The 23008-nt window shown below is 40.7% G+C and overlaps 1 protein-coding gene across 2 annotated transcripts; it reads left to right on the top strand.

The window, feature by feature from the left end:
• Positions 1-776: 776 nt before the first annotated feature.
• On the top strand, positions 777-22271 carry LOC139368307 (inhibitor of nuclear factor kappa-B kinase subunit alpha-like). 2 transcript variants are annotated; one of them, XM_071107055.1, is made up of 21 exons: positions 777-1670; positions 1786-1880; positions 3427-3544; positions 5445-5514; positions 5780-5868; positions 5974-6063; positions 6155-6279; positions 6365-6472; positions 9993-10128; positions 10310-10510; positions 17868-17970; positions 19519-19642; positions 19894-20045; positions 20145-20206; positions 20343-20452; positions 20547-20596; positions 20719-20827; positions 20942-21089; positions 21633-21724; positions 21845-21944; positions 22040-22271. In XM_071107055.1, exons 1-21 carry the CDS (start codon positions 1566-1568, stop codon positions 22115-22117), a joined length of 2265 nt encoding a protein of 754 aa, XP_070963156.1. In that variant the 5' UTR covers positions 777-1565; the 3' UTR covers positions 22118-22271. The 2 variants fall into 2 exon arrangements, 1 of the variants encoding a protein (XP_070963156.1); XR_011626945.1 differs by having other exon boundaries at positions 869-1670; positions 20946-21089; positions 22040-22243.
• Positions 22272-23008: the final 737 nt, after the last annotated feature.

The raw sequence follows: 23008 nt of genomic DNA, 5'->3' as shown, positions 1-23008 counted from the left end.
AATGTGATATAGTGAAGCACCTGAGTGAGTTGGGTGTGCAATTACGCAGGTACTTTCCTGAAATGGATGACACAAACAACTGGATTCATTATCCCTTTCATGCCCTGCCTCCAGTCCACTTACTGATATCTCAACAAGAGAGCCTCATCGAAATTGCAACAAGCGGTTCTGTGAAAATGGAATTGAATCAGAAACCACTGCCAGATTTCTGGATTGGGCTGTGCTCAGAGTATCCTGCCTTGGCAAATCGCGCTGTTAAGACACTGATGCCCTCTGCAACCACGTACCTACGTGAGAGGATTCTCAGCCCTCACTAGCATGAAAACTTAATACAGGCACAGACTGTGTGGAAAATGATTTAAGACTGAGATTCTCTCCAATACTACCCAACATTCCAGAGTTATGTGCATCCTTTCATGCACACCCTTCTCATTAACCTGTGGTGAGTTATTCCCAATTTTTGATGAACAAATCAAGTTTTATATGTAAGATGGCTAAATAAAGAGCAACATTTATTGTTGATTATTATATTATTTTTTGTGCCCTGATCCTATAAGAGCTCTTTGTCACTTCCAGCCTGGTTGTGACAAACTCCCACTCATTCTTATGTTCAATAAATGTATTGTATTGTGTGTGTGTGTGTGTGTGTGTGTGTGTGTGTGTGTGTTTGAGAATGCGCTGAGTCTGACCCTTGTGCTAGAGTGTGCCTGCAGGTGGGGGTTGAATGTTTGCAGGGGTACAGGACTATAAAACGTTTGGGAACCACTGTAGATGATAGGGTATTTGTTTATTTATATTTTTTCAAGCAAAGTATAAGGGAGTTATACTCCAGTCTAGTAGGTGGCGGTAATGCAACATTTATTGGATGCTAACCGCCGTTAAAACTCATCGAAGAAGAAGCAACAGCAGCCGCTTTTGACTCTTAGGATATAGCTAATATTACCACTTTGTTTCATTTTAGCGTGGAACAAATATACCGGTAGCTAATTAATCTAGAAATGAATTACTATCAACGGTGTTTTATATCTTTCCGTTATTTGTTCTAGATGGTTTTATTGTTGTATTCAGCGCTAGTGCCATTTGGCTAGCTAGTAACGTTAGCTAACGCGTTAGTGAAAGAGTTTTGACAGGACAGCTCTAGCTACTTTGTTTACGTCTTGCTTTACGAACTTCACCTGGCAAGCTAGCCACTCCGGTCCACTGTGGAACTAGGACACGGCATGGTTGTGGGCATATAGGCATATCTAACAATTGTATTGTTCTGTCAGCCTTCCTGCCTTGGTAAATAAAAAGTTGCAGAGTTGTTGGAGCGCTAGAGAAGGCCTTTACTAGCCTGACACTATCACATCTGATAAAACCGATAAAACATTCTGATTGAACTGATCAACTAGACATGGTCGGAAGCGTCATAGCTGAATCTGTTGTGTTAGTGCAGGGCTGAAAAAAAGTCCTGCACACTCCAGTTGGAGACTACTCCGGAGGCTTCACAGCAAATGTCACGTGAAAGTCATTCTGTCCAGGGTAACTGACATATTACACTCTCGAGCCCTCCACAGCTGAGAGGGATGGAGAAAGTCCCGGTCAAACAGAGCCAAGTGTGTGGGCTGTGGGAGCTGAAGGAGCAGTTGGGGACCGGAGGGTTTGGACACGTTTACTTGTACCAGCACCTGGTGAGTCCGGATCATATGACTACACATACACATAAAGCCATATGGAGATGAAAGTCTCAAACAACATTATCTTCTGAGATGCTCAGCAGGAGTGTGTGTGTGTGTGTGTGTGAAGGAGACATCAGAGAAGATAGCAGTGAAATTGTGTCGTCTGGAGCTGAACTCAAAGAACAGAGAACGCTGGAGTAGAGAGATACAGATTATGAAGAAGTGAGTGTCACATCTACACATCTAGTAATAACCACACAAACACTGTCAGAACTGGGCTCAAATACTATTTAAAATAATTTCAAATACTTTAGTTGTACTTGCCTGCTGCACATATATCACTCCAGTGTAAATTGCTGAATTGTAATTACTTCGCTGCTATTGGCCTATTTATTGCCTTACCTCCTTACGTCATTTGCACGCACTGTATACAGATTTTTCTATTTTGTTATTGACTGTACGTTCATTCATCCTATGTGTAAATCTGGTTCGTTTTTGTCGCACTGCTTTGCTTTATCTTGGCCAAGTCGCAGTTGTAAATGAGAACTTGTTCTCAATTGGCCTACCTGGTTAAATAAAGGTGATATGAAAAAAATGGGACCAATAAAACCTCAAAGTGCAAACCCACCTTACCTGGCGCTCCAGAGAGGTATCCTACAAAGAAAGCTAGATCTACTCAGGGTTTTCTAAATCTAACCAGCTTGACATTCAGGCTGCATCCGTAGTATGACGGTGGATATTGCTCATCCGCTTGCCGCTAACTCTAGCAGGTTTGTAACTGCATGTAGTACATGGCTAGTCGAATGCCGAACTCTTCATTGAGACTATGCTTAAAAACGTCAAGCCATGGGGGAGTCAGTCAGTGCCACATTTCCATTTGTGCCAAAGTCAAAATGAAAGAAAAGAGTGTGCAAAGCGGTCATCAAGGCAAAGTGTGGCTATTTGAAGAATATCAAATATAAAATATATTTAGATTTGTTTTACACTGTTTTGGTTACTACATGATTCCATATGTGTTATTTCATATTTTTGATGTCTTCACTATTATTCTAATTTAGAGGTCGATCGATTATGATTTTTCAACGCCGATACTGATTATTGAAGGACCAAAAAAGCCGGTATCGATTAATCCGCCAATTTTTGTATTTATTTATTTGGAATTTGACTGCCTTCATGACTCGTGACAGCTGGTCACTGTAACAGACCTTGTCTGAAGGCTAATATCCATTCTATGAATTCTATTTCTGATTGAAATAACACCCACCCTGTATAATTGACCTTAAAAGTAAAAAACAATCCATTTTTTTTATGAATACATTTTATTTCCAAGAAATTGTCATAGTTTGACAACTCGGTAAGCTTTAAAATGAAATCAAACTGAACCCTTTATATTTTCCAGTGATGAAGACCATTAGATGTCTCATGGTATGGTGGGATATGCAAAATGGGTCAACTTTGAGCACCTTTTGTCTCCTGAATGTTTTGTCATTTATGTCCAATATGTCACTTTCTGACAACTTCCATTGGCAAACATGTATGGAAAGTTTTGTTTAAATCTAAAGGGATGCTGTCAAAAGGTGATTGAATTCAAACAGATTTACTCCATAGAAGCATAAACACAGGGATCCCATGGATAGAGTGTACAGTAACTATAGATCATCTTTTGCTGCTCTTGACTGTCACCTTCTCTGTCCTTTTCTCCTGTGTCCTACTTCCTTGTCTTGTCTCCTCGACTCCTGACTCCTATCTTGTCTCCTTGCCTCTTCAGGTTGAGCCATGATAATGTGGTGAGAGCCAGGGAGGTTCCAGTGGAGATGAGTTTTATAGCGCTCAATGACCTGCCACTACTGGCCATGGAGTATTGCTCTAGAGGAGACCTACGCAAGGTACACGCACGTGCACACATACACACAACTGCAGTGATGCCATGTGTACAGTACCTTCAGAATGTATTCATACCCCGGCCTCCCGGGTGGCACATTGGTTAAGGGTCATTGAGCGCTATAAAACTGCAGCGCCAGCTGTGCCACCAGAGACTCTGGGTTCGCGCCCAGGCTCTGTCGCAACCGGCCGCGACTGGGAGGTCCGTGGGGCGACGCACAATTGGACCAGCGTCGTCCGGGTTAGGGAGGGCTTGGCCGGTAGGGATATCCTTGACTCATCGCGCACCAGCGACTCCTGTGTTGCGGGCCGGGCGCAGTGCACGCTAACCAAGGTTGCCAGGTGCACAGTGTTTCCTCCGACACATTGGTGCGGCTGGCTTCCGGGTTGGATGTGCGCTGTGTTAAGAAGCAGTGTGGCTTGGTTGGGTTGTGTATCGGAGGCCGTACGGGAGTTGTAGCGATGAGACAAGATAGTAGCTACTAAACAAAATTGGGGAGAAAAAGGGGTCAAATTATTAAATGTTTTTAAAAAAAAATGTACCCCTTTTCCACATTTTATGTTTTTAGAAATGTTTACAAATTAATAAAAAATGAAAAGCTGAAATGTCTCGAGTCAATAAGTATTCACTATTTGTTATGCCAAGCCTAAATAAATTCAGGAGTAAAATTCTGCTTAACAAATCAGATAATACATTGCGTGGACTCGCTCTGTGTGCAGTAAACATGTTTAACAACTACCCCATCTTTGTACCTCACACATACAATAAACTCTAGTGTCCCTCAGTCGAGCAGTGAATTCCAAGCACAGATTCAACTACAAAGATGAGGGAGGTTTTCCAATGCCTCCTCAAAGAAGGGCGCCTATTGGTAGATGTGTAAAGAAATTTAAAAGCAGACATGAAATATCCATTTGAGCATAACGCAGTTATTAATTACACTTAGGATGGTGTATCATTACACCCAGTCACTACAAAGATACAGGCGCCATTCCTAACTCAGTTGCCGGAGAGGAAGGAAACTGCTTAGAGATTTCACCATGAGGTCAATAGTGATTTTAAATCGGTTAGAGTTCAATGGCTGTGATAGGTTAGTATTGTAGAGTTTTCTCCTAAATGACAGAGTGAAAAGAAGGACGCCTATACAGAATAAAAATATTCCAAAACATGCATTCTGTTTTAAGTAAGGCTCTAAAGTAATACTGCAAAAGAATGTGGCAAAGAAATTGTATTTTTGTCCTGAATACAAAGCCTTATGTTTGGGGCAAATCCAACACATCACTGAGTACCACTCTTCATATTTTCAAGCATGGTGGTGGCTGTATCATGTTGGGTAGATTTGTCATCGGCAATGACTAAGGAGTTTTTGGGGGGGATGAAAATAAATGGAATAGAGCTAAGCACCGACATCATCCTAGAGGAAAACTTGGTTCAGACACTGGGACACATTCACATTTCATCAGGACAATTAACTAAAACACAAGGCCAAATATACACTGGAGTTGCGATGCTCCTGAGTGGCCTAGTTACAGTTTTCACTTAAATCGGCTTGAAAATCTATTGCAAGACTTGAAAATAGCTTTCTAGCAATGAACAGCAACCAACTTGACCAATATTGTACATTCCAGGTGTGCAAAGCTCTTAGAGAGATACCCAGAAAGACAGCTGCTAAACGTGATTCTAGCATGTATTGACTCTGCGTTTAATACTTATTTTTTTTTCCATTTAAATTTTTATTTTTAACATTTTTATTCCACTTTGACAGAGTATTTTGTGTAGATCGTTGACAAAAAATTACATTTAAATCCACGTGAATCCCATTTTGTTGCATGTGGAAAAAATCAAGTAGTGGGAAAACTTTCTAAAGGCAATGAATTGTATGTGACTGTTTTTCCTGATCCCTGTAGCTGCTGAACAAGCCAGAGAACTGCTGTGGACTGAAGGAGAGTCAAGTCCTTTCTCTACTCAGCCATGTTGGTAAGCTAGCCCTTTATAGTGAAATACACTCATTCATTCTAGAGGTTGCTTTCCAGGGGTGTATTCATTAGTGTACACTAAAGCAAAATGCTTTGCAACAAAACATTTTTTAACAAACAAGTGTTGCTTATTTAGATATTGGTCCCCCTGTTTTGGCCCATTCACTTCTGTTTGGTTCCAGTTGAGGCTGGTACATTGATACTTTGCAAGCACCATTTGGGAGTTTCTTTTCATTTTAGGTAATGTATCATTATTGTACACACAGGGTCTGGTATCCAGTACCTCCATGAGAATAAGATCATCCACAGGGACCTGAAGCCTGAGAACATCGTATTGCAGGAGACCAGTGGGAAGGTGAGTGCACACACACACAAACAGGTATTTGGAAACTCAAATAAGTATTGGTGCTGTCCATCTCTCCTCCCTATCTTTCCCTCTTTCTATTTATCTCTCGTCTAGTTTGTCCATAAGATCATAGATCTGGGTTACGCTAAAGACTTGGACCAGGGCAGTCTCTGTACATCCTTCGTCGGAACTCTGCAGTACCTGGTGAGACCAAAACGTTTTTTATACACTGACAATATATGCTTTTGAATCTATTTCCAATGGGAATTGTGTGTTACGTGTGTGCGCATGTTAGGCTCCAGAGCTGTTTGAGAATAAACCCTATACTGTGTCAGTGGACTACTGGAGTTTTGGGACCATGATCTTTGAGTGTACCTGTGGCTTCCGCCCGTTCCTTCACAACATGCAGCCGGTTCAGTGGTGAGTGTGTGTCTGTCACTAAAATAGAAGGCAAATAATGGTATGTTCTTGTAGAACCAGTAAAAGTGTGTGTGTGTGTGTGTAGGACCAATAAAGTGCGCAACAAAGGTCCCAAGGACATCATGGCTGTAGAGGATATGAATGGAGAAGTGAGATTCTCTACACACCTACCCTACCCCAACAATCTGAGCAGGTACACATGCACACACACATCACTCATAGTGGTCCTGTATGGCTCAGTTGGTAAAGCATGGTGCTTGCAACGCCAGGATTGCGGGTTTGATTCTTTGGGCCACCATGCATAAGATGTACAGTACCAGTCAAAAGTGTGGACACACCTACTCATTCCAGGGTTTTTCTTTATTTGTAGTATTTTCTACATTGTAGAATAATAAGACATCAAAACTGAAATAACACATGAAATCATATAGTAACCCAAAAAAGGGTTAAACAAATCAAAATATATTTTATATTTGAGATTCTTCAAAGTAGCCACCCTTTGCCTTGATGACAGCTTTGCACACTCTTGGGATTCTCAATCAGCTTCACCTGGAATAGTTTTCCAACAGTCTTGGAGTTCCCACGTATGCTGAGCACTTGTTGGCTGCTTTTCCTTCACTCTGCAGTCCAACTCATCCCAAACCATCTCAATTGGGTTGAGGTCAGGTGATTGTGGAGGCCAGGTCATCTGATCCAGCACTCCATCACTCTCCTCCTTGCTCAAATAGCCCTTACATAGTGTGGCGGTGTGTTTTGGGTCGTTGTCCTGTTGAAAAACAAATTATAGTCCCACTAGATTGGATGGCGTATCGCTGCAGAATGCTGTGGTAGACATGCTGATTAAGTGTGCCTTGAATTCTAAATAAATCACTGACAGTGTCACCAGCAAAGCACCATTTCACCACCTTCTCCATGCTTCACGGTGGAAACCACACATGGGACATCATCCGTTCACCTACGTCTCACAAAGACACAGCGGTTGGAACCAAAAATCTCAAATTTGGACTCATCAGACCAAAGGACAGATTTCTACTGGTTTAATGTCCATTGCTCGTGTTTCTTGGCTCAAGCTAGTCTCTTATTCTTATTGGTGTCATTTAGTATTGGTTTCATAAGCAGCAATTCGACCATGAAGGCCTGATTCATGCAGTCTCTGAACAGTTAATGTTGATGTCTGTTACTTGAACTCTGAAGCATGTATTTGGGCTGCAATCAGAGGTGCTGTTATCTCTTATTAACTTATCCTCTGCAGTAGAGGTAACTCTTGGGTCTTCCTTTCCTGTGGCGGTCGTTTCATCTTAGCGCTTATTGAAACGATTTTGTTTCTGGTGTCCTTTGACAGCTCTTTGGTCTTGGCCATAGTGGAGTTTGGAGTGTGACTGTTTGAGGTTGTGGACAGGTGTCTTTTATACTGATAACAAGTTCAAACAGGTGCCATTAATACGAGTGGAGGACAGAGGAGCCTCTTAAAGAAGAAGTTACAGGTCTGTGAGAGCCAGATATCTTGCTTGTTTGTAGGTGACCAAATACTTATTTTCCAACATAATTTGCAAATAAATTCATTAAAAATCCTACAATGTGATTTTCTAGATTTTTTTCTCTCATTTTGTCTGTCATAGTTGAAGTGTACCTATGATGAAAATGACAGGCCTCTCATCTTTTTAAGTGGGAGAACTTGCACAATTGGTGGCTGACTAAATACTTTTTTGCCTCACTGTATGTGAAATGTTTTGGATCTCTCTCGGTGGACAGAGCCGCCTTGTGAAGGGAGTTGGGCATTTTTGCGGTACGCATGTAAGGCTCTGATTGTCCAAAATGGTTCCAACAAAGTCTAATACTGTTGTCCTTCTTTGTAGTTGTCCGGTATCTGGTGACTTGTCTCGTAGTCCTGAACAGAACTACTTAGTTTATTTTCCTTCCATTTGCTCCTGAAGATGCTTCTTTGAAGATAGGCTAGCCAGACAGGTCGATGGTTCCCAGTGGGGTGATGAGAGTAGTGTAATACGATGGTTTGAGCAGAATAGTAGGATGGTCCTACTTGAATTCGCTTTCGAATATACTTTAGCTGCATTAAGTAATCAGCCGTACCAGTGATTGTCCAGGAGGTGAGTTTATAGTCTCTACCTCGTGTTGAGATTCAAAGTTCAAACAACTTTAAACGTGTAGCTGCAGCTTCACACTTTTGTGTTCTGGAATGTTAATTCTTAACCCCATCATTTTGTTCGAAATTGCGTTTTCGTCAGGCTGACACGCTCTCTGACCTCACTCGGGCGTGACTTGTCACTGCAAAGTTTATGTAAAACAATTCTCTTCTCAGTCCCTCCAGTATTCTGCGCTCGCATAATTCAATGCAAAATCAACACATCTGCACATATTATGCGAGAGCTTGCAATTTTGACCAATCCCCTTTTAGCACATAAATGGGTCCAATCAAAGCAAGTTTGTAATTTTGACCAATTACTGCACTGTTACCGTGGAAAGTGGCCCAATCCAAAAACTCGTCAACAAAGTTTTCTCCCTGGCCTGTCAGCGTATTCACTTGCTAAGATGATGGGTGATTTGTTGATGACTGACAGGCAGTACAATGAACAGAAATCTCATTTGCCAACAAAAATAACAGCTAACGACCATGCAAAACAATTTCCAAATGTTTTTGGAAACTAGAGAAATTCGACAATCACTTCGAATCAGTAAAGCATATGAGAATGTCAGAACAGTTGCAGCAGCAGATCACCATGACTGAATTGGTAACAGGGAAGACTGTGGCAAGCATCGAAAGACTCAAGGAGAATGGCGTTTTACTCAAACATTTACTCCGCTAACCTTGGCTTTAGTAGGGTGGTCGCCACTCTGCTCTCCCCAGTCTGTCTAGGGAGAGCGCTGCTCAAAGCAATTTGTCAGCTTTGCCGTTTTAAACTCTCTGTAAAACTTATTACAGATCACGAAAGCACAATCTTTCTGAATATTTTAGAAATGGAATAGTACATATCAACCACAACTCTATTTTTTTGGGGGGGTTCTTTATCTCCCCTACGACCCTTTCAGAAAACATCTATTTTTTTGTTGGGGAGGGTTGCATCTCATGTTGATAGCAAGCCCCAAGCCTGATGGAGAGGTGTGTGTATCTGTGAGTGGATTATGACAGAGCAGTATTAGCTTTTGAACATGTTAGAGTTTCGGCAGGAAAAGTCTCTTGAAACAAAGTAACTTTCCGTTGGTGAATTTGGAGAGGGAGACCTGAATCTTCTCAACTTGATTTACAACAGGACATGAGTTGTTAATCCCCACAAGTCCCCTGATCTGACCTATTTGGATCCTCACGGGACTGTCATGACAATGACGAGAGTGTGCAAAGCTGTCAAGGCAAAGGGTGGCTACTTTTAATAATCTCAAATGTATTTTTGGTTACTACATGATTCCCTTTGTGTTATTTCATAGTTTTGATGTCTTCACTTTTATTCTACAATGTCGAAAATAGTCAAAATGAAGAAAAACCCTTGAATGAGTAGGTGTGTCAACCTTTGACTGTTACTGTATGCGCATGACTATAAAAGCATCTGCTAAATGGAATGTACAGTATATTATTGCATTATATTAGCAGCAGTTTTCGGAACTTGTGATCCCGTCTATTTAAAATGTTGTTTTGTTTTTGCTCAATGTGTTACCTTTTTCTATGTGAGGAAAATTGTACTTTTTCGTGTGTCTGTGTGTAGGTCCCTGTTAGAGCCAGTGGAATCTCTGCTACAGATGCTGTTGCTGTGGGACCCTGCGACAAGAGGAGGAGTGACAGACCGTGACACACACACACCCTGTTGCTACACTACCCTACAGAACATACTCAACATGAAGGTACACACTGCAATGCTTGAAAACAACTTAGCAAGTGGTTTCGTCACTAGCAAATTCAGCCTGAATGCAAGGGACAGTTCAATCTTATTAATTGGATAGTAACATGAGCCTCTTGTAAATTGATGTGACTAATGGTCTTGTCAAACAAATCCATACAATTATGCATATGTGTGCATTCTAGGTGATGCATGTGTTGGACATGACGTCGGCCCAGCTCCACTCCTTCGTCCTTGGCAGTGAGGAGGGGTTACACTCCCTGCAGCAGCGTGTGGAGACACACACCCACACACACATCCCTCCGCTCAGCCAGGAGCTGCTGTTGGAGACTGGAGTCTCCCTGGACCCTCGCAGACCACCAGCGCATTGCCTCCCTGATGGACCGGTACAAGCTCGTGCGTCCACACACCAGACGGGTTCAAATACTATTTAGGGTATTTCGATTACATTTTACATTAACATTTTTGTAATTTACCAGACTCATATTTACAGCGATTTACAATTAGTGCATTCATCTTAAGATAGCTTGATAATCAGTGAAATCTTTACCATGTTTATCTCTCAATAACAGAAGGATGACAGAAGTGAAGTTTAGTCTAGTGCTGTAGTTTGGCTGCAGCAAGTAATCTTTCAATGCAGCAGGTAATCATTCTTAGTCATGACTTCATGTATTGAGTTTATATATCAATTCAGGGGTCAATTTGACTCATGGTTTTTGTTATGATATTATTTTTGCGTTAGTGTATTGCAGTGGCCGTCAGTGACGTTTAAGATGATGGAAGACAATTGCTTTTTTTAATGAGCATGGCATTATTTATATTACTGGATGACTGTCATTTTTATTCTATTCACCCATTTCAATGTAACATCGATAGGTTTAGGCCACAACATGATATTTCAATTGTCCCTATACCCGTCATGATGTTTCTACAACTAAGCCTATGAATGAAAGGTTACAACGCAGGTGCACAGGTCAAGAGAAATTTGAGTAATCAAGGTGACAGTGACACATTCAATACCGCCTTGCATCCTCTCGCCTGCATCTAGCTGATCTAGGGTGTAATCATTAGTCCAACAGTTACAAACAAGACTTTCTATTGGACAAAATCCCTGTTTCGTTCCAGTTGCTTCCGTTTTAAGATTTTTTTTTCAACAGAATTGGTGGAATGATTAGACCCCTGATCATACACAAACACTGTTCACTTTCATAGCAGCCACATACAAACAGCATGTTCATTTTGCTCGTTGAATAATTATTTCTCGCATCTACACAATTTCTTCCGCTCGCTCACCTTTTCCCTTTGCGTGTATACTTCAGTGCACAACACATCAGCTATCTGTGATCAGGCAACTTTCCAAGCCAAACCTTCATATCGTAACTGCTAACTGCTACACACAGCCTACGTCGTTGTCACAATATTAGCTAACGTCATAGTCAAAATAGCTACTAGAACTAAGGCGTTAGTAAACTTGCTACAATCATTAAGTACAGTGCACAGTCAGCAAGTAGTTAAGCAGCTTATCTTGACTTGGATGTGTGTCATTGCTGGATAGCCAGCTAGCTAACACATCCCTCTCTGTTTGAGTTGGCTAAACTAGCTAGCTGCATTTGATAGTTAAGTGAAAAAAAAAATGAAATATAGCTAGCTCTCGCTTCATTATTAAAGGAATGAATTTGTTCAAAACTGTTCAACTTTCTCTTTCTCAGTCAACTACTCACCACATTTTATGTACTGCAATGCAAACTAAACTCAGCAAAAAAAGAAACGGCCCTTTTTCAGGACCCTGTCTTTCAAAGAGAATTAGTAAAAATCCAAATAACTACACATATCTTAATTTTAACTTTTTGGTGACAGGGGGCAGTATTTTCACGTCCGGATGAAATGCATGCCCAAATTCAACTGCCTGCTACTCATCCCCAGAAGATAAGATATGCATATTATTAGATTTGGAAAGAAAACACTCTGAAGTTTCTCACTGGTACTGTTTGAAACCCTGAGGACAAACCATTCAGCATGGTCACTCTCTTTTCAATGGGTTTTCATTGGGAATCCAGATTTCTAAGGGACCTTCATGCAGTTCCCGCTTCCACTGGATGTCAGTCTTTAGAAATTGGTTGAGGTTTTTCCTTTGTGTAATGAAGAATTACGGCCATCTTGAACGAGGGTCACTTGAAGTGTACTGTTAGATAGAGGCGCGTGACCAGAAAGCATGCTACAGTTTGTTTTCCTCCTGTATTGAACACAGATCATCCCGTCTTCAATTTTAATGGATTATTTACATTTAAAAAATACCTAAAGTTGTATTACAAAAGTAGTTTGAAATGTTTTGGCGAAGTTTACAGGTAACTTTTGAGATATTTTGTAGTCACGTTGCTCAAGTTGGAACCGGTGTTTTTCTGGATCAAACGCGCCAAATATATTGACATTTTGGATATATTTCTCAAACACTTTAGGGACTATTGTGATAAGAACAAATTTGTCCATGAGAAGATTGTTCCTCTAAAAACAAAAATCAACACCCAGCAAATTTCAGGTATGTGAGCTCAAACTTGAATGTTGTGAAAATTCTGTGCAACTTCCGGCACGTGTTTAATTTTAGCATTGAGGCTGTACCTGGTTTAAGTTAGTTTTAACAGTGGCCAAGAAATGTACTGCGGCTACTTGATCATAAGGTAGGCCTACTAGAGTGGCCTACCATTAAAAACAATGGAGAAAAAGGCATCCATTAAATTTTAACATGGAAATAGCTGCTCTATCGTTCAACCCACGGTAGCAGCAAATGTGTGGTGTTCAATGGAGACCTACATTCCATGAGACTTTTGAAAAATATATGTAGGGCTTGACATTAACCTGTTTATCCACTTGTCCTTTAGATAAGGAGGTGAATGTTTGATGCAAGAAACCACTACAAAATAAAGTAGTATTATTCCCATACCATTATTACAGAGAATCAGAAGCAGCATGCTCTGCCTATTGGCTATTTAGCTTATTCAAGACTGTCTCAAAATACAACACTGCCACTTTAAAAAAAATCTCTTTACCTGACTTGAAATTCAAAATGGCTAGAAATAACTACAACTCACTAACTAGCAAAGAATATGAACAAATGTGCACAGGTGGCTACATGCAGCTCTTGCTTTGATCTCAAAACAAGAGCATCTACTTGTGACCGCTCATGCTTTAAACACAGTCCAGTTCAAAGTGAATGGCACAGATCCATATATGACAATGGTCTATTTGCATATAGGCCTACTGCAGCTCTGATTGGTTATGACCCACCGGTCTGTGTAGAGTACAGGCATGTCAATACAATACAATCATAGTCCAATTCGCTCTGCGTACAAGTACATTTCTTGCACAGTTTTGTATAAGTCTTCCATAGTTCATTACATTGACAGTGGCTAATATTGAGTTTATTTGAGCACAATTCCCATAGTAGAGTGAAACGTTGATAGTGTTAACTAAAGAGGAAAACTGAAGTTCAATCTCATGTTTCTCTGCGGGAGCTGATATTTCTTCTGCCGGCAGGGGAGCTCTTAGCCCGCAGCTAAGAGGGAACATTGTTAATGACCCTAAAACTTTTCAAGTTGACAGGCTCCTAATAACAAATAATCAAATGCACGTATTTGAACCCAGGTCTGACACACACACACAAGGGTTGGAAAATATGACAATAGCATCATCTATGACTGACAGTCATCATGGTGACTACATTGGGATGTGACAGACAATGGTTTAGCCTATTTAAACTTGACTGGCGCAGCTCAGTAAAAAACAGACTCTTGTAGGGCAGCACACAAGTGGCATTCTGAGTAATTTGCCTATTCCTATTTGCTATAGCCTATTTCAATATATATGTTATCAAATTGTATTTGTCACATGTGCCGAATACAACAGACCTTAGCATGAAATGCTTACTCAAGAAAGAGTTAAGATAAAATGTTGTAAATAAAGTAAAAATGTTTATAAAAAGTAACATAATAAAATAACAATAACGAGGCTATATACAGTGGGTACCGGTACTGAGTCAATATGTGGCGGTACAGGTACATGCATGAAAGTAGCGGTAAAGTGACTATGCATAGAATAAACAGCGAGTATCAGCAGTGTAAAAACAAGGGGGGTGTCAATGTAAACAGTCCGAGGAGCTATTTGATTAATTGTTCTGCAGTCTTATAGCTTAGGGGTAGAAGCTGCAACACCCCAAAATGCCTGAATGCGATGTAAACAAAGATATAGCTTAGTCGGCGCTACACAAAACGCAGAAATAAAATATAAAACATTCATTACCTTTGACGAGCTTCTTTCTTGGCACTCCTATATGCCCCATAAACATCACTATTGGGTCTATTTTTCGTTTAAATCGGTCCATATATACCCAAAATAGCTTTCTATGGAAGCTGTGTCATTCAGAAAAAAACATTGTTTTTAAACGCTGCGTCATTTTTTTAAATTAAAAAAGTCGACGATAAACTTTCACAAAACACTTCGAAATACTTTTGTAATCCAACTTTAGGTATTAGTAAACGTTTATAATCTATCAAAATGATTACAGGGCGATGTATATTCAATAGCTCCTCGTTTTCAAATCAATGGCTGCCAATGTGCACATTCAAAACATCCTGGTGGAGACCGGAAGAAACGGAATCCAGTTAGTTGGATTTACCAAGAAAAAACTCCTTTGAAAATGACGACATCGTGTGGAATCTGTAGGAATTGCATGCAGGTCGATAATTAATTTTGTGCCCTTATAACAACCCATGAAAGTGACGCATGGAAATAATTTTTAGCTTTCAGAGAGCAGTTTTTCTTGCGCTTTTCAATGAAACACACGATCTGTTATAGTCACAGCCGTGATTTAACCAGTTTTAGAAACTGTTTTCTATCTACACATACTAATCATATGCATATACTATATTCCTGGCATGAGTAGCAGGACGCTGAAAAGTTGCGCGATTTTTAACAGAATGTTCGAAAAAGGAGGGGGTAGACTTAAGAGGTTTTAACCTCTTGAACCTCTGGGGGCAGTATTTCATTTTTGGATGAAAATTCGGGTTTTTTTGGAAGCCAAATGTGATGAACAAAACGGAGCGATTTCTCCTACACAAAGAATATTTTTGGAAAAACTGAACATTTGCTATCTAACTGAGAGTCTCCTCATTGAAAACATCCGAAGTTCTTCAAAGGTAAATTATTTTATTTGAATGCTTCTCTTGTTTTTGTGAAAATGTTGCCCGCTGAATGCTACGCTAAATGCTACTCTAGCTATCAATGTAGTTACACAAATGCTTGTTTTGCTATGGTTGAAAAGCATATTTTGAAAATCTGAGATGACAGTGTTGTTAAAAAAAGGCTAAGCTTGAGAGCTAGCATATTTATTTCATTTCATTTGCGATTTTCATGAATAGTTAACGTTGCGTTATGGTAATGAGCTTGAGGCTGTATTCACGATCCCGGATCCGGGATGGCTAGTATCAAGAGGTTTTAAGGAACCTTTTGGACCTAGACTTAGCACTCCGGTACCGCTTGCCGTGCGGTAGCAGAGAGAACAGTCTATGACTTGGGTGACTGGAGTCTTCCTCTGACACCGCCTAGTGTATATACAGGACCAGTAAAATGTTTAGACACCTACTCATTAAAGCGTTTTTCTTTATTTTTTTTATTTTCTACATTGTAGAATAATAGTAAAGACATCAAAACTATGAAATATGGTATCATGTAGTAACCAACTGTTGACTGGTACTGTAGGTCCTGGATGGCCGGAAGCTTAGACCCAGTAATGTACTGGACCCTCTGTAGAGCCTTATGGTCGGATGATGAGCAGTTGCCATACTAGGCAGTGATGCAACCGGTCAGGATGCTCTCGATGGTGCAGCTGGAGAACTTTTTGAGGATCTGGGGACCCATGCAACATCTTTTCAGTCTCCTGGGGGGGGACTAGGTGTTGTCATGCCCTCTTCAGGACTGGCTTGGTGTGTTTGGACCATGATAGTTTGTTGGTGATATGGACACCAAGGAACTTAACTCTCGACTCGCTCCACTACATCCCCATTGATGTGAATGGGGGCATGTTTGGCCCTCCTTTTCCAGTAGTCCAGGATCAGCTCCATTGTCTTGCTCACATTGAGGGGCGGTTGTTGTCCTGGCACCACACTGCCAGGTCTCTGACCTCCTCCCTATAGGCTGTCTCATTGTTGTCGGTGATCAGGCCTACCACTGTTGTCGTCAGCAAACTTAACCTGTTGATCCTACTTGAGACGCAGACGTCTCAAGTAGGCACCTGGAAATGCAAATGCGCTACGCTAAATGCTAAATGTACTCGTTAAAACTCAAACGTTCATTAAAACACAAATACAGGGTATTAAAGCTACACTCGTTGTGAATCTAGCCAACAAGTCAGATTTTTAAAATGCTTTTCGGCGAAAGCATGAGATGCTATTATCTGATAGCATGCAACACCCCAAAATGCCTGAAGGCGACGTAAACAAAATAATTAGCGTAACCGGCGCTACACAAATAGCAGAAATAAAATATAAAACATTCATTACCTTTGACGAGCTTCTTTCTTGGCACTCCTATATGCCCCATAAACATCACTATTGGGTATTTTTTTCGATTAAATCGGTCCATATATACCCAAAATAGCCATCTATGGAAACTGTGTAATTCAGAAAAAAACATTGTTTCAAAACGCTGCGTCATTTTTTTAAATTAAAAAAGTCGACGATAAACTTTCACAAAACACTTAGAAATACTTTTGTAATCCAACTTTAGGTATTAGTAAACGTTTATAATCTATCAAAATGATCACGGGGCGATGTGTATTCAATAGCTCCACGTCTTCAAATCATGGTCAAATCTCTCCTCCAAAACATCCTGTCGGAGACCGGAAGAAATTGAATGTCTTTCCTTTGTTTGACTAAGAAATAACTCTCAGGAAAATGACGACAATGGCGACATCGTGTGGAATCTGTAGGAATTGCCTCTGAGGCCCTATTTAATTTGGTGTCCTTTAAACAATACATGCAAGTGGCGCATGGATATTATTTTGAGCTTTCAGTGACCAGTTTTTCTTGCGCTTTTCGATGAAACACACGCTCTGTTATAGTCACAGCCGTGATTTAACCAGTTTTAGAAACTTCAGAGTGTTTTCTATCCACACATACTAATCATATGCATATACTATATTCCTGGCATGAGTAGCAGGACGCTGAAATGTTGCGTGATTTTTAACAGAATGTTCGAAAAAGGAGGGGGTAGACTTAAGAGGGTAACTTACCTTTCTAGGGCAGGCGTTCAAAAACCTCATTCAAAGGTTTTTCTTTATTTGTGCTATTTTATACATTGTAGAATAATAGTAAAGACATCAAAACTATTAAATGGCACATATGGAGTCATGTAGTAACCCCAAAAATATAAATATATTTTATAATTGAGATTCTTCAAATAATGCCAAGAGTGTGCAAAGCTGTCAAGGCAAAGGGTGGCTATTTTGAAGAATATCAAATATAAAATATATTTTTGTTTAACACCTTTTTGGTTACTACGTGATTCCATATGTGTTATTTCATAGTTCTGATGTCTTCACTTATTCTACAATGTAGAAAATAGTAAAAATAAAGAAAAACCCTTGAATGAGTAGAAGCCCTTAAACATTTGACCGGTAGTGTACACACCCACATCAAATCACTCACTCACTCGCTCACACACACACATTGACATGTTTTCATTTCTCTCTAGCGAGGCTGGGACAACGCCATAGTCTACCTGTTTGATAAGAGTCTGACTAAATACTCTGGACCTTTCACTGCCCGACCCCTGCCTGACAGCGTCAACTTCATAGGTAGGCATCACAACTACACTATAGGTAGGCATCAAAGCTACACAACCCTCTAGGTAGGGCTGGGCGATTTTGGCCAAAATATAATTTCACTGTATTTTTCCACATTTTTGCGGTATTTTATGTTTTTGAATAATACAAATTCTAAATTTTGACCCTAGGGTGGCAACACATACATTCTAAGTGATTTCAATGGGTCTTCCTCCATTCTGATTTGTTTTATATTGTTCAATTAAACAAATGTTCTGCATTTTCGTATTTGTTTTCCTGCTCACTTGAGATCATCTCCACACTGCCACGTAGGGCTACAAGATATTGGCAAAAAATCTCAGCATGATTTATAAAACTTTTTTTTTTTTTTAAAGGGTTTTACCAAATGTTGTAGTTGAGATTTGACTTTCGATTTAGATTAAAACACTTGGGTGAGCTATTGAAGTCATGGAAATATGATGATTTTTAATTCTGTAGTTCGAATATAATAGTAGGCACTTTAAATACTCTGTTTGACATGACAATGAATTAAAGTGCCAGGGAGGAGTTATTGTGACACGGTAGGAACCAAAGTGTTAGTCAATGTTTCCTACGGGACCCTATAGTCTTTGGCTACATTTAATGTTTTCTCTTAGCTACTTCATGTAGGTAACTTATTCCTGCTTCGCCTAATCCTCTTTGGTTTAGAAGATACTGTTACACAAACAACATGCTGATTTTGGCCTACACCATAATTGGTATCAGGCTGTATTAGCTAGCTATGTTTGCTCCGACTTAGTACATTTATTAGCTAGCTACCTATTAGCATTAGCGGCTAACGTGATTTATGCACAACATGCTTAGAAAAGACAAACTAGCAGTTTGCAGATATTGTAATTATAGAGGTCTAGTGGATTTATAGTAAGACGCAAAGTGGAAACAGCATGGTTGTCATCAACATTGTTGCATGTTCTGCATTGACCATGCAGACTGAACGCAAGTGTGTCCTGGTCGAGTAACAACAACATGCGTTCCTTGAGTAACAGGGGCGGGGCTTGATCTATGTAGAAAGCGTATATTATAAAAATGTACGTTACACACGGCGTATTACATTTAACAAACCTAACATTAAATACCACTATGGAAGATAAAGTAGAAACCCAAACCAGTCATTGCATCAATAACTGTATATTGTAAAATACGGTATACCACCCAGCCCCACCTCCTAGGTAGGCTTCACAACTACACAACCCCATAGGTAGGCTTCACAATTTAACAACTCCATAGGTACTGTAGGCTTAAAAATCTGCCAAGACTATCACTATATGCTCTTCCCAATGTGAGTATTCCTTGATGCAGGGTAAACATTGGGAAAAGCTAATAGCAAGTCTGGACAAAATTCAATTATGTTAACCTCATCCCCAGGCTATTAACAAAGTGCAGATACAGTAAATGTCTGGGAACAATATTACAATTATATTGAAGTTGATGTCTGTAAGCAGGAAGTCGCCCTGCTATGTATGATGTCATATTGCTTCTGTGTCCAAATGTGAACTCTTCCTCGCTGTATGTGTGTGTTAGTGAGGGAGACGAAGACCCAGCTGCCTCTTGCTGCTCTAAGGAAGGTGTGGGGAGAGGCTGTTAGCTATGTCTGTGGTCTGAGAGGGGACTACAGCAGACTGTACCAGGGACAGAGAGCTGCCATGTAGGTACACACACACACACACACACACACGTGGCACAGACACACTTGTACACACTCACACATAGGCATGGCACAAACACACACATGCTTCTACACCTGCATTGCTTGCTGTTTGGGGTTTTAGGCTGGGTTTCTGTACAGCACTTTGAGATATCAGCTGATGTACGAAGGGCTATATAAATAAATTTGATTTGATTTGATGCTTGCCTTTCTGCCCTCACTCTCAACCTTGTGTGTTTGTGCACATGTAGGTTGAGTCTGCTACGCTACAACACCAACCTGACGCGGTATAAGAACGTGTTGTTTAGCCAGTCTCAGCAGCTCAGAGCCAAACTGGCCTTCTTCACCACCAGCATACAACAAGACCTACAGCACTACGACCAGCAGAGAGACACTGGCATCTGTAAGCTGTGTGTGTGCGTGTGTGTGTGCGTGTGCGTGTGTGTGTGTGTGTGTGTGTGTGTGTTACTGACTGTTTTCTGAACTCTGACCAAACCTGTAGCCTCTGAAAAGATGCTGAAAGCCTGGCAGGACAATGAACAGAAAGCTGATGCCTTTACACAGGTACTATACTATATAGTTTTGTATGACGGCTGTCTACTCTACCAACAGCTTCTGCTAGCATGTATTGGACTGTGAGAGAAGCATTTGATGGCATAGCTTCGGTGTCTGTGTGCATGCACCTGTATGTGTGTGTTAGGTATCAGAGGTGGGCTATCTGGATGAGGAGATAGTGTGTCTCCACTCTGAGATCGTGGAGCTGCAAAGGAGTCCGTTTGCCAGGAGACAAGCTGACATCATGGAACAACTGTAGGTGTCTCACATAATTCTACAGCTTTTTAAAGTATTTCCATGAAATGGACAAAGTATCGTTTTGTAAATAAATATGTGTGTGTGGTTTCAGGGAGGAGAAGGCCATTGAACTTTACAAGCAGCTGAAGGCCAAATGCAAGAGTGAGTAGAACCACTTCAGCACAATACTGATCTATTATAGGCTGGTAGAGGTGTGTCTGTGAGAATGTGGATTCTCATTGGCTATACTGGTTTTGTGTGGGTGCGCGTGTGTGTGTGCGCAGGTCCAGACCCCCCTCATGGCTACAGTGACAGTTCAGAAATGGTGAAGACCATTGTCCAGACAGTCCAGAACCAGGACCGAATCCTCAGAGACCTGTACACACACCTCAGGTACACATGCCTCAAGTACACATGCACACACCTGTACACCTACACCCTTCTCTCTTTCTCCCTCCCTCTAGTAAGCCCTTTTCTCTTTCTCTCCCTCCGTCTGGTTCCTTCTAGTAAGATCTTGGAGTGTAAGTGTCGTATTGTAGCATTGTTTCCTAAGCTAGAGGGGGCAGTGGAAAGCATCAAGGCAGCAGAGGCTGCAGTCATGACTATGCAGATGAAGAGACAGAGAGAGTTCTGGCACCTGCTCAAGATTGCCTGTGTAAGTAAACACGTGCACAAACACACAACTCCTGTTTAGAAGAAAACAGCCCAACAAACACCAGCAGTACAGTGTTATTACATGGTTGGGAAGGTTACTTTCTAAATGTAATCCATTAGTAACTAGTTACCTGTCCAAATCGTAATCTTTAGGATTATCAAAATTTTGTAACATAATCTGATTACTTTCAGTTACTTTTGGATTACTTTCCCCTCGAGACATAAGAAGACAAAAAAAGGATCCATCAAACACATTTGGTGTGTCATCATAGTGGTCTCTGACATGTGGTCAGACTCGCTCAATGGAACAAACTTAATAGCACCTTTTTTTTTTAATGTAATTGAGAACCAAAAGTGTCATAATGTATGGTTTTTTTTTTCAAACTTTTTATAAGTAATCGGTGAAGTAATCAAATAGATTTTCAAAGGTAACTGGAATCTATTTACACGTTTTTTGCTGATAATGTAACTGATTAGTTTGTTTTTTTGTAATCCGACTACAACCCGGGTCTTTACTATATTTTACATTTTATTTTGTGTGTAGGCCCAGAATGGCAGTCACAACTCTCTAACCCCCAGCTCAGACGCCTCTAGTCCCCCTCCTCTCACCATGAACCCACTAAGACACACACACAGGTAAGACCATACTAAGTAACTAACGTAGTAATGTAATATGATCTCTAAAACCACCCTCTACAGTTCTACCAAAGAGTAAGAAATGACTAAATAACACATTGGCACCATTCATGTTCTCAGTGAGTCAGTATGCCACCTACTGGATGAGAACCAGCGTTACCTGAGTCAGCTGACCTCTCTACTGCAGGAGACCTCACAGGACAAAACATGCAATATCATGGTGCGTCCACGAGACTTGGGTGTGTGTGTGTGTGTGGGGGGGGCGCTATATGTGTGTATCCTGACTTACCCCTTGCCTATCTATCTCTGATGCAGGACCAGGACTGGAGTTGGACTCAGTATGGATCTGTGGTTGACCCAACCCTAGAGACTCTAGACACACACACGCACTAGTAATGTGTGGGTTGACTCATAATCCGCAGTCCCTGCGGGTATAGGCGGGTATAGGGTCATGAAATATTATGTGGATGAAGGGTGGGAGGCGGGCGGGTTGAATAAAGAGAAAATACATTAAAAAAATCCATAAATGTATCATTCTTGTGCAACATTGAGGTTTTTCTGTCATTATTTTGAGGCTCTGGCATTAGTGCATAAGCATAAGCTTTCGGGCATAACTATATGCGTACCAAATAGCCTACCCGCCTATTGCCAAATGCTTTTGGGAATAGGCAGACAAAGTGGAGTTTTCACAGCTTTCAATTTCCTTACAAACTGTCAAACTAATGAAATTTGGACATTTTGCACAAAAAAAGGGAAAGTTTTTTTGTATATTTTTATTATTGCATTTTCTCCCCGGTCCCTCTCTTCTCCGCGAAAGAAGTGGAGATGACAGAACTTTACCGATAGATTTAATTATATCGATTTATGACATTCTGAACAATAATAGCTGCATGTATCAACTCTAGCCTCCTTGCTAGCACATGCTTTTTCAGTTCTGCCCACAAATATTCTATAGGATTAAGGTCAGGGCTTTGTGATGGCCACTCCAATACCTTGACTTTGTTGTCCTTAAGCCATTTTCCCACAACTTTGGAAGTATGCTTGGGGTCATTGTCCATTTGGAAGACCTATTTGAGACCAAGCTTTAACTTCCTGACTGATGTCTTGAGATGTTGCTTTAACATAATTTTACTGCCTCATGATGCCACCTATTTTGTGAAGTGAACCAGCCAGCCCCTCCTGCAGCATACACCCCCACAACATGATGCTGCCACCTCTGTGCTTAATGGTTAGGATGGTGTTCTTCAGCTTGCAAGCCTCCCCCTTTTTCCTCCAAACATAATG

The sequence above is a fragment of the Oncorhynchus clarkii genome, chromosome 16 (assembly GCF_045791955.1).
Source record: "Oncorhynchus clarkii lewisi isolate Uvic-CL-2024 chromosome 16, UVic_Ocla_1.0, whole genome shotgun sequence".
NCBI lineage: Eukaryota > Metazoa > Chordata > Actinopteri > Salmoniformes > Salmonidae > Oncorhynchus > Oncorhynchus clarkii.
Note: the sequence above shows the minus strand (reverse complement) of the source record. Positions and strands in the feature narration are given on the sequence as shown.